General features: G+C 33.3%; 1 protein-coding gene across 8 annotated transcripts in view; it reads left to right on the forward strand.

Moving 5' to 3' along the window:
* Positions 1 to 17,272, forward strand: part of SPOPL (speckle type BTB/POZ protein like) — a 61,172-nt gene that overhangs the window by 34,196 nt on the left and 9,704 nt on the right. For 5 of the 8 annotated variants that reach the window (XM_024122335.3, XM_007102458.4, XM_028477496.2 and 2 more), the window contains exons 2-9: positions 4,450 to 4,586; positions 4,772 to 4,893; positions 5,166 to 5,317; positions 7,179 to 7,306; positions 8,995 to 9,090; positions 12,668 to 12,845; positions 12,926 to 12,981; positions 14,335 to 14,457. In XM_024122335.3, the coding sequence (XP_023978103.1) occupies positions 4,509 to 4,586; positions 4,772 to 4,893; positions 5,166 to 5,317; positions 7,179 to 7,306; positions 8,995 to 9,090; positions 12,668 to 12,845; positions 12,926 to 12,981; positions 14,335 to 14,457 (933 nt within the window). In that variant the 5' untranslated portion in view covers positions 4,450 to 4,508. Of the gene's footprint in view, positions 1 to 3,827; positions 3,851 to 4,449; positions 4,587 to 4,771; positions 4,894 to 5,165; positions 5,318 to 7,178; positions 7,307 to 8,994; positions 9,091 to 12,667; positions 12,846 to 12,925; positions 12,982 to 14,334; positions 14,458 to 17,272 lie in introns of those variants that run through there. The other 3 variants (XM_007102460.4, XM_007102459.4, XM_007102461.4) reach the window with 3 other exon arrangements.

The raw sequence follows: 17,272 nt of genomic DNA on the forward strand, positions 1-17,272 counted from the left end.
TCTCTCTCTCTCTCTCTCTCTCTCTCTCTCACACACACAAACACATTTTCTGTGGGCTAATGTAAGCATGCAAATAACTGATTTTCTACTTCTTTTAAAAATAATGACTTGTATCTCTGTTAATTAAAACATAATAACATACTTAGAAAATATAAACAAATAAAAATAAGCAAAAATCTCACCACCCAGAGGTAGCCTCTGTTAATACTTAGATATATATCTTAGCAGCATTATCAGTGCCAAAGTTCAACTCAGTGTGTCTATGTGCCAGTCTCGTTTTCTTTACGCACCCATACTTGTAATAACTCTACAAGCATACTTCGTTTTATTGTGCTTCACTTTTTTGCGCTTCACAGATACTGCACTTTTTACAAGTTGAGGGTTTATGGCAACCCTGCATCAAACAAGTCTATTAGTGCCATTTTTTCAACAGCATTTACTAATGTCATGTCTCTGTGTCACATTTTGGTAATTCTTAAAATATTTCCAACTTTTTCATTTGTTATGGTGATCTGTGATCTGTGATCTTTGATTTACTATTGCAAAAAGATTATGATTCTCTGTAAGCTCAGGTGATGGTTACATTTTTAAGCAATAAAGTATCTTTTAATTAAGTTGTGTACATTTTTTAGGCGTAATGCTATTGAACATTTAATAGACTACAGCATGGTGTCAACATAATTTTTATATGCATTGGGAAACCAAAAATTTCATATGACTCACTTTGTGATAGTCACTTTACTGTGGTGATCTGGAACCAAACCCTCAATATCTTGAGCTACGCCTGTATGTGCTATTTAAAGTGAGGTCCTTTAAGGCATACTCTGTTCAATGTTTTACTTTAAACATATTTTGAATACTTTACCTGTCATTAAGAAAATTAAGTACATTCTTAATGGTTGCATAGTTCTGTGTATATAAATATATCACGAAAACATACTATGCTTATACTTAGTTATCTTTTCCCACAGTTGTGATACTTGTCCCAAGATGAATTTCTAGGATGAATCTGAGAAAAAAATTTCTTTTGATACTAATTGTAAGATTGTCCTACAGAAAAGATTTGCCAGTAAAGTAATATCTGCTTCTCTGCAGTTTTCCTGGCTATAGGAATTGACAGTTTAAAATAGTCTTTGAAAATAAATACTATAGGTGAAAAATGGTATGGATTCTTTTATAACTGATTACAAAGGAGGTTAAACTCCACTCTCCCCCTTTTAGTTATTCTCCTGAAAATTGCTTCTTCATCTCACTAACTTTTTCTGAATCTTTTTGAAATCATTCTTAGTTGACAGAAACCATATAATTAGTGTTATTTGATGTCCATGAGAACCATCGTCATTTTTATACTTGTAAAATAGTAGTTTATTTTTTAGCATCATTTCCTTTCCCTTTTGCCAGAAATTTCCCCATAAAAAAATGAGGAGGGAGGTTATTAAAACAACTTTACAATTTATATACATTCCCACAAGAAATGTATGAGAGTGCCTATCCTTAAACTCTCACCACTTTTTTTGGATTATCACTAGTGTCCTGGGTTAAAAAACAGCCTCTTAACTTAGTTTTAATTTATATTACTCTAATTATGAGTAAAGTTCTTTTTCTATGAATTATTTGTATTCTTTACTTTTTCTTTCTAATTTTTAGGAATTCTTTATATATTAGGGAAATTACCCTTTTGTGTGCTATATGCATTGCAAATACTTTTCTTGGTTTGTTGTTTCCAAGGTTGGTTATTGTGGCTTATTTTATTAGCTTGCTTCAGAATCAGTGGCAAAAGTATTGACTAGGACAGGGCTCTTTCACATATTCCTAATGGGTAAGTTGATAATCGTTGCCCTTTTGGTACATTTATTAATTGTGAATTTGCTTAAGAGAAATATCCAACTCATGTTTCTGCTCCCATTTCCACCTTCAACCCAGTAGAAAACAGTGGTAGTTTTACTAGCCTGGGGCTAGCCAGGAAAACCAGCAGCTTTGCTGCCCGATCAGGTGGACTTGGTTCGGGGCTTGATTTGGGGCCAAGGAGGGAGTGGGAGGAACTTGGCTTTGTCAGCTAAAAGTAGCAAACATGGTTTGAAAGAAAGGGGACAGCCTGCAGCTTTGCTAACCAGGCAAAAAATGTTAAGAATAAAAAGCCAAACAGATATCAGCAGCTATACAATATGGTGGAGATGGATACTGCAGTTAAGTCCTAGCAAGTTACTAAAAAGAAAACAACCACCCGTAGAAAAACAAATGAGAATCCAGAGTTGCTACAGTGTATTAACTAACATGTCCAGCTTTCAGCCAAATATTATGAGATATGCAAAGAAACAGGAAACTGTAATACATATTCAAGGGAAAGAGCAGAAGCCACACATAAAACTACATGTTGTACAATTCTGTTTACATGGAATTTCTAGATAAGGTGTAACTATGGAAAGCAGATGAGTGGTTCCCTAAATTTGGGGGTGGGAAGGACCTTTTGGGATGCTGGAAGTACTCTAAAACTGTAATGATGAGTGTAAAACTGTGTAAATTCACTAAAAATCATTGATCTGTACATTTAAAATGAGTGAATTTCATGACATGTAAATTATACCTCAGGAAAGCTGTTAAATATGGAGGGGGAAACCAACATCTTTGATGGTACTCTGGATCTCCCTGTTGTGACTACCTGTTTGCTGTTCTGTTTTCAAACATAAATAACCATATGTGGTTTATAAAAGTAACTGAAGATAACAACTGGAGGTACTTACAAGCAGTACCTAATTTTTATGTAGAAGAGAATAATTCTTGTTAAAGTGACGGTGTACAATGCTCTTAAATTGTATATTCACTTTTCTTTGAGGCACTCTTCCTTCCTTCAACCATTTATCTACTCTAGCTTACTTAATTAAGGGACATCCACTTTTCTTCACCTCTCCTTTAATGCTGATTGTGACTTTTAAGTGCTCCTCATAGAATGTTCCCAATGTTATCATCCTGACTTTCTTGCCTGGCCACTTTGCTGATTGCCTAGTTCCTTGTGTCATGCTGCAAGTACATGATGTGACAGGAACTCTTGTGTGTGAGGAACCTACATAAATACATTTGGGTGAGTATATTAGTATAGATGCCATTATTGAAAGGGGGAATTACTCAAACAATCCAATCATAAAGGAGTAGAAACATGATATAGTGCAGAATCTTTGTGCTACAGCCCTTTTCCCCTTAGACCTCTGTAGTAATTAATCCTGTTTTCTATGTGTATTTAACAATGAGGAGAAAACTGGGGCCATCCTGATTTTTGTTCCATTAATCAAACATGATACTTGTGATTTTTTTTTTTAAGTCTTGGTGGTGGTTTCTTATTGTTTATTTCTAGTACAGATTTGAATGTGTGTCTTCATTTGTAGTTTGGCATTTTTTTATACCTTTTATATCTTTTTGTTTTTATGTATCTTTCAGGTAGCTTTCTTCAATCTTTGTTTTCTTATTTCATACTATTGTTTCATTGGTTGTAGACACAGAGCAGATATTTTCTTCTGCATTTTGAATGAAGTGCTTCCTTTTTTTTTCCTTAGTAGTTTCTTTGTATAGGACTCATGTGCTTTTCTTCACTCATTAATTATTCTTAAATGAAAACGGTGTTCTCCAGACTTGATTCCTTGTACTGGAATGTAATCTCAACACCTCCACCCATACCCCTGCAAAGTGCAATACTTAACGTAGCTCTTCTGGATTTTGCCTCTTTTCTTTTATAGACTTTTCCAAGTTGCAAAGCACCATCTAGTCACTGATGTCCTGGCCAGGTTATAATGATTAATTATGTGTCCGAATAGATATAGTTCAAGAACAGCCAATTGGGAGGAAATTTTATGAGACGGTACATATTATCTGGTAGGGAACGCTCTGATAGGGACAAAGTCTTATCTGAGAACCTGTGTGTCTGAGATAGAGGTAGATTTCTGTGGAATATAATTCTTCAGCATTGCCTGTTAAGTCTCATTCTGTGTTTTTAGTTGGTCAGAACTTGGGGGTCTGAGAGACGAGTAATCTTTGTAGTTTCCAGGGCTGTTCTAACTTCGTAGCCCTTGTGATTTTCATAAATATGTCAACGGAAAGGTGCAGGAAGGTGAATCAGATATTGTTATAAGTTTCCACGTTATTTTGTGATTTTATGTTTTTGATCTTACTATTAAGCTATATGTTATTTTTTGGTTTGTGACAGTTTTGGAAAGTATGCCTTCGTATAATAAAATCTGTAAGTATTAACTTCATTCAGATTTCAAGTGTTATATGGCATAAAGTTTTATGGTTTTATTTCTTAAAAAATTAATTTTCATTAATTTAAATGATATCCTCATGTTTCCTCAAAATGTAATTTGAGAAAGTAATTGTTTTATGACTGTTTAAATACTTCTTCCCTCTTGATTCAGTCAGTTAAACTTTTTGATTAGTAAATGAAACTTCTTTTCTTTGTAGTAAAGCACTCAACTGTGTGGGATATTGCATAAATCTTAGAAGACTGCAATAAAGTGGCAATGTCTCGGGAACCCACCCCACCTCTCTCTGGAGATATGTCTGCTGGTCCTATAGCAGAAAGCTGGTGTTACACACAGGTACATGCTGTTAAAAATGCCTTCCTGTATGTCACTTACAAGTTGTGTAGTATTTTGAGAATATTGTGAAGCACTTTGGCATTGTTACTAGAAGTGTTAGAAGAGTGGGTCAAAGAATGTTTAACATGTGACAGGTCAAGAGTGTAAAAGTCATCACTGTAAAAGTGCTTTTCTGAATGTTTTAGGTTAAAGTTGTAAAATTTTCCTACATGTGGACCATTAATAACTTCAGTTTTTGTCGAGAGGAAATGGGTGAAGTGTTAAAAAGTTCAACATTCTCATCTAGCCCCAGTGACAAAATGAAATGGTAAGATGTTTGTTTGTTTTGGGTATTTGTTTTTGATATGATCATCGGCTACTTTAAAATTTTGTTGTTACTGTTTCTGAATGGATATTTGTCTAATTTTATATTAGATTTGTAATAAGTTCCTAATAGTATATAGAATTGTAAAGAACCGTGAGGATATTGACAGGAGTGCTGTTCTATTATTAAGATTTAACAAATGATTTCAGTATCGCCTCTCTCTTGAATGTTTAAAGTATTATTTTCCTCCTTGTGAGCCTATTGTTTTATTTTAGGTGCCTGAGGGTAAATCCAAAGGGATTAGATGATGAAAGTAAAGACTACTTGTCCTTATATTTGCTTTTAGTCAGCTGTCCAAAAAGTGAAGTTCGAGCAAAATTTAAATTTTCCCTTCTGAACGCTAAAAGGGAAGAAACAAAAGCAATGGGTAAGTGATTTCCAAACTGACTTGAAGAAGTCTCTGTGTAACTATGTACTGTGACTTCCGCACTTTTACTTAGAAAAACTTAGGATTATTTTCCCTAAAATCTAAAATCTGCTTAACCCAAAACATTTCATTTTGGCTGTTAATTTTAAATGCCAGTGTAGAGTTACAGTTGTTTTACTAAGTCTTAGACTTCCTAAGACATGTGAAATTAGTTTTAAATCATATTAAAATTTAAATTTTTTATGCCCTAAAATGACATTCACTTTTCACTTGTAAAAACAGCTGCTGTCAGGGCAAGATGCCCGGTTCAATGCCTGGCATATATAATAGGTGTTCAGGAAACATTTCTTTTTCTTCCTTGCCATTTTTGCCAGATAATAAAATCTGAAGAACAGCGTGAAAGGAGTTTGAATGTCCTGATATTTTGTCACTAGAATTTTTTTGAGCAGTGGGCTGAACACTGACAGAAAGGAAATCAGTTTTTCTTAGTCTCAGGACCTGTTAAATTCAGTTCAAGCTTCTGAATTATAGCCAGCTGAAACCATGTAGCCTGGCGCTTCGTAACAGAAGATCATTGTAGGAAATGTACAATGTGCATAGTAGGAAAATATATCATGAACTGCTGCATTAAATTTGAAGTGATTTCTGGAAGTGCATAGCAAAAATCAAGTACTAACCTCACCACAAAAAACCCTCCAAATACACACTTTAATAATATATTTTGTTGCTAAGGTAATACATAGTTTCACATGTGTTTTCACATTGTCTGACATTTAAGACAGGCGGGTGTCTTAGTTCAGGCTGCTATAACAAAGTAACATAGACTGGGTGGCCTATAAACAACAGACATTTATTTCTCACAAATCTGGAGGCTGGGAATCCAAGATCAGAGTGCCAGCATAGTCAGATTCTAGTCTGACTGTTCTACTTATAGACTGCACTAATCCTTATATTCATGAGGGTATCTACCCTCATGACCTCATCTAATCCCACTCACTGGCCTCTTAATACCATCACTTTGGGGATAGGGTTTCAACATGAAACTTTTGAGGGGATATAAAAGTTCAGTCCTTAACATGGAGTATTTCAGTTAGATTTATTACTGGTTTTCTACCTCCAACTTGTATAACAGATAATGAATACTTTCTGTAAAGGACCTTGTTTATTTCATAGTATACAGTTGTTAATCAGTATGTTAGGCATTTGAAACATTTACTTCAGACATTTATTAAATCTTTTACTAATCATACTAAGACCATCTTCTGGACTTTTATGAAAATTGTTTTTAGAGGTAATGGGACTATGTCTGAAGACCTAGAAATGATAGGGGACTTTATTTAGCTGTTTTACCAGTTAATGGATTTTTCTCTAGTTCAGTGAAACTTAAATCAGTGGGACGGTTATCCCAGGAAAGCTTACAGGATGCCCTGGTGATATAGAGCATCCATTTTTAAAGGGAGAAACAAGAAATGAGAGGTATGTTTCTAAGTTGGTTCTGATATTAGATGATGAATAGTATGCCTATGCCAATGTATTTTAATCCTACTTCATTGTTAAAGGGCTTAGATTGTTTGAAGGATCCCTTCCTTCTTCTTGAGATTTGATCTGGCTTTTCTTCTACTTAGATATCTAGGAATCTGAAAGTGAGCTCATTGATAATGGCCAGAATTTGTGGTAGGCTGTGAAATGATCTGGTTCTACCTAATGTAACTCTTTTGACATTTTACCTATGAACACACATATCTGTAATTTTTATGATGGATGTATTGGCCCAGTCCTATTTTTGCACATTCTGTGTTATCATTAACAAAATGTTTCTTGGATACTTGTTTATTTAAACTTTTATTCTGTTTTCCACCAGAAAGCCAAAGAGCATATCGATTTGTACAAGGGAAAGACTGGGGTTTTAAAAAATTCATTCGAAGGGATTTTTTGCTTGATGAAGCTAATGGTCTTTTACCAGATGACAAGCTTACATTATTTTGTGAGGTGGGTACATTTTTTATTCAAGGAACTCAGTGTTTGGCTATATTTAGTGATAAAGCAAAAATATACACTAAGTAACTGGTATAATTGGTAATATTTTATATGTAAATATTTAACCCTGTAAAAGCTGACTGGATTTTCTTAGAAATCAATGTAGTAGCCCTGTCTGAAAAAATTCTGTCATATCTTTAAGCTATAAATTGTATATACAGTTATACTACCACATACTAAATACTTCTTCCTCATAGGAAGACTATGGATGTGTATAGCTTCATATCAAGATTTCTGAATATCTTCTTCATTCTGAATAATTCTAAATAGATGGTCAGTATTTTCTGTCATATTCAGATTGATGATCTTAAACATTATTACTAGTTTATCAGTTTGAATCCATACTTGAATGGTAGTGAAAGTGCCTGAAAAAAGGCTGGGAAGCTTTTTGTTCATTGAAGCAGTTGGGTTCATTTATTCAAATAGATGTTAGCATTATAAGCAAAAGCATCTCAAAATTTTTAAGATATACCTATGTCTGTTGACAGACTTATAAGATACAATCATATGCATGAAATGTCATCTTTTGAAAGTTACCAGCATTGCCCCTTCTAATAATTTACACTTATGATTTGTCTTAATTTGAGGCTTGAACTTGCTTCTGTCACTGTTATTATGTAGCTTTATCTATATGAATTGTTGAGATGATCAGGTAACCTCAGCATTAAATATATTTCAGTAGGTTATTGTAGACAGATGACTGTCTTGGAAGCACAATAACTTCCTTAACTTCTACTAAGGTAGCTTTACTCTTTTTATAGAAAATGTGTAAAATTTCTTGGCAAGATTTACAAACTAATTATATATTATGCTGTGTCAGAAGAATAATTGAAATATGGCCTCAGAGACTACATAGTGCAAATATAGTGCATCTTATTTTCACTTAGACAAGTTAAATGAACTGTATGATGAATTTGTTATGAATACAGTTATTTAGTTGATAAAGTACATACCGCAAGTGTCTTGAGCAGAGCTTATCATTAAATAATTTGATAAAAATATATACTAAAGCATTTGTTGCCAATAGATAAGATACTCTAAGTAGTATTCTAAATAATTGTAGGTTATGTTATTTAAGCATTCTTAACATAGAATCTTTTCAGAATTTTAGCAGTTATCTTAAATTTCAGCATGTTAATTTTTTTTAATCACATAATCTTAGAATTTAAAGGACCTTAAAGGCTGTGTAATCCACTTAAGAAAAAAACTACTGCAGCTAAAAGTCTTTTTGTGAATAAACATTTTAAGAAAATATTTCTTTTTTTAGAATTGAAATATTGTTTACTAAGTATATTTCCCTAAGTATATTTTATTGGAACCTAGACAACCAAAAAGTTCAGAATGAAGGCTGAAATTAAGATCTTTTTTTGATACATGTTTTTGAAGTATACTTTTTATTCACATGCTAAATTATACAAGCTAGTGACCTCCTAAAAATCGAACCCACCATGACATATATTTTAAGTTGACATTGATCAAATTCAGTTTTGGATACTGTAATACATACCTTTACTGATGTAGACCTTTATACCCTGGGCACTGTATTTAACATAGGTGGGCAAAAAGTGCTTTGAACAAACATTCCTTGTGCCCTTTCCCTCTTTCTTCCGTACCTCTCACTGATGCCCTTCCTTCTACAGCATCTCCAGCACTGCTTGCAGAAGAGGAGGAAGCATTGCACTGGCCTACCTAAAGAACTGCCTCCTCCCCTCCCCTGCAAGTGGTGCTGTAGACAGGTAAGGCAGTCTGGTGCTACCCTTTGGTGCAAGACATAAATAATCTTTCAAGTTCCATACTATGAGTCAAATAACCAGAGACAGAAATTTCTGGCAGTGTAAACAGTTCTGCCCCTTCTCTCCCAAAGCGATGCAGAAAACAGGAATTGAGGAATAAGTAGGAAAAATAGAAAATTGGTTAAATTGCTTTATCTTTTGGAATCCAACAGATTTTAAATAGTCTCATGGTCCAAAGACCTATGCTATTCTATGGTATACAGAAGATTATATATACAGGTAGAATATACATAATGAATTGTTCATAAAATTAAATTAATTCATTTAGAAGGACTTTTTTTTCCCTCCTATTTTTCTGTTGCTAAGTTAACCTTTCTATTTCAGAATACTTTTGATAGTGGATGGAAGTTGGGTTTTATTCTCTAAAAATGACAAAATGGAAAATTGACAACCCGATTTCTATCATCTGCATTCTAAAAAAGGATACCTGTCTATGAAAGCCAGAAAGTCTAAGACCCAGTATTCTAGAAGATGATATGAAATTGGACTACTAGAAGTTTCTCACTTTGGAGCCAGTGTAAGGGATGGTTAGGTAGTTGATTAGAGTGGCAAAATTTGTAGTACTATGCACCTTTGGATATTCCTAGCTAGCCTTCAGAATTAGTTTAGAGAATTGAGAGTTTTAAAAATAGGAACCAGTAGTCCCAGATCTCCAGGGAAGTCACAGCTGATTAGAGCCTGCACATGTTCATCTTTAGTCTAAATTATGTTCTCAGAGTTGATCCGAAAGCAAATTTGAAAAAGAGCTGTCAAATGAGTTTGAGGTTTTACGTTGTCAGTTTTGAGTATTGTGCATTTGCTGTTTTATTTTGAAAGAACAATAGTTTAACCTCAGGAAAGAATCTCAGCCTTTCTTCTGAATTTTTTACTCTAGGTTCCGTTCAGTAAGAATGTTCATTACCTATATTTGAATATGTACTATAAAAAATGAAAATTTTACCAATTTCTTAATTATAGGTATCAAAGAAAATAATCATCAGAATTCATTGCATATCAGTTTTAATTAGATAATTAATTTCTGCTCTATAAATAGTCCCTTGAATACTCTTCCGAATATGAAATGTTAATTATGTCTTATTTAGAATTTGTGGTTGCTGTGATAATAGTATGTAGATGTGTATGCCAATAATATAAATTCTTCTGAATTGTGATTATATATACAAAGTACAAATATATCATCATCAGTGTCTATGCCCGATAATAATGGCTTTATTTTTTGATCCTCTTTTCCTCCTATCACCTGATCTTTGTAAAATTTTTACATTAAATATGTTGTTTTGAGTTAAGATAATTAGACAAGTAGAATTTAAGAAATCCTTTCCTAAATTTAAATAATATGGTCACATTTTCATGACTCCACTGCATACTTTATGCAAGTAATTGAACTGTTCAGTTTAATCCAGTTTCTGCTCTCTAGAAATTTCAAGAGCAGTGCTGATATGAACAAGTAAACACTGTCTTTGTGATCCTAACTAAACCCTGAATATTAATACCAACATTTTTGATTTATGTATCGTTAAGTTATAGTGTATGGTGTAACAGAGCAATCAGGTAAGGATTAGTGAAGCTTTTTTTTTCTGTTTTGTAGTTTGTAAAATTTTAGAAACAATTTGAATAATTAAAAACTTAATAGAAGAATCTTTATTCATGAACTTATTTATGTGCACAATGTCTTGGCTCCTATATTTAGAAGAACATCTCAGAAGATTGTTGTGATAAATCCCTTCAGAACCATAATTGCATTAACGTACTACTAATTTTTTTAAAAATCCAAAGAAATGCTGTCTAGTACAAAGAATGCTATAAAAAGGGATGTAGGTCTAGTCTTCCTCTGATACTGAATAGCAGTGGATTTAGGACACTTTAGTTACCTTCTCTGGATCTCACTTTTTCAAATTTTTTTTAAAAAATGAGGTGATTGGATTAGATGATTTCTATAATGTGTGATTCCAAAAGGTTAATAAAAGCGGACAAACAAAATGGTTAATAAAAATATCCTCAGAAAATAAAGTTTTTCTTTAGAAGGTGTCCATTCATATGAGATAGATGTTATTACATCTGGGTGAGTGAGGACTAATGAGATTTAATATTCTCCAAACATTTTATATTGGACCATTATTATACTTTCTTAGCATGTTAGTAGTTTGGTCCAATTTATCCATTTCCAATTTACAATTTCTACATAGTTTACTGGATTTGTCCTTATTTATACCTACTTTTAATTAACAAAAGCCTTACGAAATATGTTTTTAAATGAACACGGTCATCTATTGCTGCATAACAAACAACCATAAAACTTAGTAGCTTGAAACAGTAGATAACTAATATAGCACTTTTTGTGAAAGATGGTTCATTTACTCTTGACACATTTGATTTACTAGTTGAGGTAGTATTCTTCAATTTATTAAATGTAATATGAAATTCCTAGTAATAGTATATTCCTTTTCTTAAAAAATTAGTGTGCCAAACTTAGTCAGTAGTGTTTTAAGACTTTATTCAGTATGTAGTCATCTGAGAGATAATTTAATCCATATATATTGGACTCCATATAAAAGCAATGTTGCAGTCATACCAAGTTTTATTTATTGATATTTCATAGGTAAATAAAAGGTCTGCAATCAAACTAAATTATATTTATATTGTTCTTACTGTTGATTTTTCTTAATAAAAGATTTCCATGAACATTAATAACTACATTGGTTTTGTGAGAATCCTTATACTTTAAAATTTAAATCAATATTACTAGATATTTAAATCAATTTGTTCAGAGTTGAAACATATAGGGACAACACTTAAAATACTTCCCAACTTGCATATTGTAGTCTGTATTTTTTTTTGCGTTACGCGGGCCTCTCACTGTTGTGGCCTCTCCCGTTGCGGAGCACAGGCTCCGGACGCTCAGGCCCAGCGGCCATGGCTCACGGGCCCAACCGCTCCGCGGCACGTGGGATCCTCCCGGACCGGGGCACGAACCCGTATCCCCTGCATCGGCAGGCGGACTCCCAACCACTGCGCCACCAGGGAAGCCCTGTAGTCTGTATTTTTAAAAAACATTTTAAAATACTCTAAAAAGTCATAAGTGTGATGCTGTGTTTATTGAATGTATAATAAACTTTAAATGTTGATAGGTCTGTAGTATGAGGAAATAAAAATTAAAGAAATTTCTTTCTCCTCACAAAAATACCTTATCCTTGTTTGAATTCAGAATCATATTATGATCTTTTTCTTGTTGAGAAATACTTTTTGTGATTAATAGCCGAGCATTCCAAGGAATCATTAAGCTATTGATTTACATAAAATGTCACTTTAAAATGATCTAGTTTGTTTCAATTTTTTTTCTATATTATTTCTCTCCTTTAAATTGTGTCCTTAAATTCAGTTCCCAAGTATTACCATTTTTGATCAGGAGTACATTGAATTTTCTACATGATTTTAATGATAAGTTTAAGTTTAGACTTAGTAGCTTATTATTGATATTAATTTATAAAAGTGTTTTTTCTTTCTGTCCCTTTTTTATTAGGTGAGTGTGGTCCAAGATTCAGTAAATATATCAGGACATACTAATACAAATACTTTAAAGGTGCCTGAATGTCGACTAGCAGATGATTTAGGTAATCTCTGGGAAAACACAAGATTTACAGATTGCAGTTTTTTCGTGAGAGGACAAGAATTTAAAGCTCATAAATCTGTACTTGCAGGTACTTTCTACTTTTGGGTAATATAGTACCTTTCTTTCATAAATTTGTACATTAAATAATGATGCTTAATCTTGTTACAGCTCGATCCCCAGTTTTTAATGCAATGTTTGAACATGAAATGGAAGAAAGCAAAAAGGTAAACATGGTTTAAAGGGCTAATATTTGTACAAATGTAGAATAGTGGAATGTATATTTTAAAAGTAAAGGTGCATTTTCTTATTATGATTTTAGAAAGAAATAGAAGGATGGGGGGAAATATGTTCTATCATAGAAAAATAGATGTAGCTTAATGTGGGTGAATATTCCAAGTAACAGCTATTTCAGCACCCTTCTGGTAGCAAAATAAGTGGGTAGTTGTTATCCAAAAGGATAGCTGTCCAAAAGGACTGTACTGGTCCATAACTATTTGAGAGTTCTCCAGGTAAGATGTATATTCCTTCTTTCTAGACTTTGAGTTGATTTTGGAACTTGTTTTCTAGAACAAAGACAATTCCTACATTCTTTTTACCACTATAATAAGAGGATATTTATTGGATTTAACAAAGGACATAAATTATGTCATTATTAGTATGCATGAATTATAATCAAGATATTACCTATTTGGTTTTCTCAGATATTTCTCTTTCACCTGTCATCTTGAAATGTAGTCAGATTAAAGACCAGAGGTTGATTTTTACGGGTTGCGTTACATGTCAGCCTTATTGCTCCAACTAGGCAACTCCTGAGTTTATTTATATGGCTCAGCTTTATTCTCCCTGCAGAACTAGAAGCTGCAACAAAGTAGCTTCTTTCTTTCCTTTGATTATTGGTCTGGGCAGGTAGTATGATCAGTCTTCTGATCAATGATGTCAAATGTTTTTGTCATCAAAGGGTCAGAAAAGTTTGGTATTGTTTAGTGTTAAGTATTTAGCTTCATTGATCTCAGGAGAGAAACCAAATACAAAGATACAGGAGTAAAAAAGCAACTAGTCCTCTTTGGACTTGAGTATGTCTCAAGTAAAGAGATGAGGTGCCCGTAGTTTTTGTAGGAGAGTTCAGAGATAGTGGGCTCTGGTATGTTCTCAAATACCTGACCTTACCTTTGCTTAAAGCTGGGACTAGAACCAGTGGTTATTGGGTCTTAAGCATTGTATTACCACCTAATTCTTTTCAACAACAAAAAAAAGTTAATAGCCATCTTCTAAGATAGAGGTCAGAAACTGAATCCAGATGTATTTAGTTTGGCCTTACAGATTTTTTTGTTTTTGTTTGAACTCTTTTTAACTGAGAAATTGGGGTTTATATTCCTACATGGTAGTGCTTGACTTGGTGTACTTCTCTTAGACCTGCCTGCTTCACTTTGCCTGCTTACTTAGCTTACTGAAGATTTACTTACCTCAATTTTAAAATACACTTTGGGGCTTTTAAGTTGCTGTCAGTTTTGCTTTGGTTCATTTGTGTATGTGTGTGTTCTTGAAATATAACTTTTTTTTGTTGTTTTCAATACCAGAATCGAGTGGAAATAAATGATGTAGACCCTGAGGTTTTTAAAGAAATGATGAGATTCATTTACACAGGGAAAGCGCCAAATCTTGACAAAATGGCTGACAACTTGTTGGCAGCTGCAGACAAAGTAAGTAATTCGGTCTTAAAGAGCTGAAAAATGTCCTCAAGCTTGATGTATCTAGAAAACTATCATCAAATGAGAACCCCCAATAACTTGAAATATTGAACTAATTTATACTGTTTGTGGATGGCTCTTGAGAGTATTATGAAATAACACACAGTGGGATAATATAGAAATGACATTTTTTTTAATCAATAAGACATAAAAATATCTTGAGCCAATTTACAGAAATGGCAGATTAACTGTAGACTCAATAGTTTTGAGTGTATCATTACCCTGTTTTATGAGAACACACACACAATAGCATATATAATCTATTGCAATTTTGAGATATTCTTAGTGTTAAGATACAGTGCATGACCTTTGTCTAAAAAAAGGAAAAAATATTGGGTATTTTTTTCTAATTTAATCTTGTATTCATAGATTTATTTTTTAATATAAGAGTATAGAGAAAGAAACAATGTTAATTTTATAATGTTCTTTTATAATGGTGATTTCCTGAACGTAGGGAAACTACAAAAATTTCAGGAAATCTCAAAGCCAGTAGTTCTCAATCCTCAAAGCACTAAAGCACTTTGGGAGCTTTTTCCAAAAGTATTAATGTCCATGCCACTTCTGTGTGTGTGTGTGTATGTAAGTGTGTGTGTGTGTGTGTATGTATGTATATGTATATATAGTGATAATTATACTCATTTTGAAAAATGTTACCATTGGGAGAAACTGGGCCAAGTGTATATTACTATCTCAATAAAAATTTAAATGTAAAAATGCCATTATAATAGAGTCAAAAATAAGAAATATGTAGACATAAATCTGACAAAATATGTTCAAGACCTGTATGCTGAAAATTATAATATACTGCTAATAGAAATTAAGGTAGACTTCAATAAATGAAAAGGAAAATCTTGTTCATGGACTGGAAATCTTAACATTGTTAAAATTTCAGTTCTCCTTTGATTAGTAGAACCAACATGTCACTATCAAAATCCTAGCATGCTTTTGCAGGGGACAAATTGACATGCTGATTTAAAAATATATATGCAAGTGCAAGGACCTAGAATAGTCAGATAACTTTGAAAAAGAAGATCAAAGTGGAGGAGTCATAAAGGTTCAGTATTTAGGACAGCGTTGTATTGGTGACAAGATAGACAAATAACTCATTGAAGCAAAATATAGAGTACAGAAATAGACTCACATGTATGACTACTTAATTTTTGATGAAAGTGCAAAGATAGTTCAGTGGAGAAAGGATAGTCTTTTCAATAAATGGTGCTATAGCAGTTGGATAGCCTATGTCCAAAAAGATGAACTGTGGTTGAACTCATTTGAAAAAACTTTGCTAACTTCACGTCATATACAAAAAGTAACACAAAATAGATTATAAACCTAAAAATCTTAAACTTCTAAAAGAAAACATAGGAGAAAGTCTTCATGATCTTACATTAGGCAAAAACTTCTTAGCTATGACACCAAAAACATAATACATAAAAGGAAAAATGATAAATTGGACTTCAATGAAATTTTAAACTTCTTTTCTTCAAAAGACATAGGAAAATAAAGACTAGCCGCAGACTGGGAGAACATATTTGCAAAGCATATATCTGATGAACAACTTTGGGGTTTGTTTCTGTTTTTTGTTTTGATGATGAACAACTTTTGTCCAGAATATAAATGATTAAGGACTTTTGTATTCAGACTGTATAAAGACCTCTCAAAATTCAATTATAAGTAAACAAAGTTATTTCTAAAAATAAAAATATTTGAACAGATACTTCCTAAAATAGTGTCAGTCAAGTATATCAAAAGATGCTCAACCACATTAGGGTAGTGTAAATTAAAACCACTGTGAGATACTTCTGTAACTATATTATAATAACTAAAATTACAAAGACCATACCAAGTATGGTCAAGGATATGGAAAAATTAGGACTCTCATATACTGCTAATGGGAATGTAAAATGATACAACCACTTTGAAAGACCACTTGGCAATTTTTTTAAAGTTTTACACTTACCATACTATTCAGCGAGTTTACTTATAGGTTTCTGCTCAAGAGAAAAGAAGGCATATGCCCATACAGTGACTTGTATATAAATGTTTATAGCAGCTTTATTTGTAATGGCTAAAAACTGGAAACACCCAGATGTTCATCTATAGATCAATGGAATACTATTGAGCAATAAAAAGCATAGAACTATTGATACATAGACAACAGCATGCATGTATCTCAAAATAATTATAATGCGTGGAAGCCAGACAAAAACAAATGCAAATTGTATGATTCCATTTATAGAAGACTTCAGAAAATGCAGACTATAGCAGTAGAAAACACATCAGACGTGTTGCCTGGGGTGGGGTGAGGAAGAAGGGTGACAGAGAGATAGAAGGAAACTTTGGGGAGTAATGAATATGTCCACTCTCTTGATTTAATGATGGTTATATGGCTATATAAACTTATCAAAGTATATACTTTATGTGCTATTTATTGTATGTCAATTTTACCTCAATGAATTGCCAAGGATGTTCTGATAGCATATACTAATAACTAAGTTTTTAATGGTTATGAATATGATTTGTTTAGCTTTATAATTTATTTTTCAGAATTAAGTAGTGACAACATGCAGTATACTGACTGGTGTTTAAAATAGTAGAAAAGAGGGCTTCCCTGGTGGCGCAGTGGTTGCGCGTCCGCCTGCCGATGCAGGGGAACCGGGTTCGCGCCCCGGTCTGGGAGGATCCCACGTGCCGCGGAGCGGCTGGGCCCGTGGGCCATGGCCGCTGGGCCTGCGCGTCCGGAGCCTGTGCCCCGCGACGGGAGAGA

Source organism: Physeter macrocephalus, chromosome 2 (genome assembly GCF_002837175.3).
Source record: "Physeter macrocephalus isolate SW-GA chromosome 2, ASM283717v5, whole genome shotgun sequence".
NCBI classification, from domain to species: Eukaryota; Metazoa; Chordata; class Mammalia; order Artiodactyla; family Physeteridae; genus Physeter; species Physeter macrocephalus.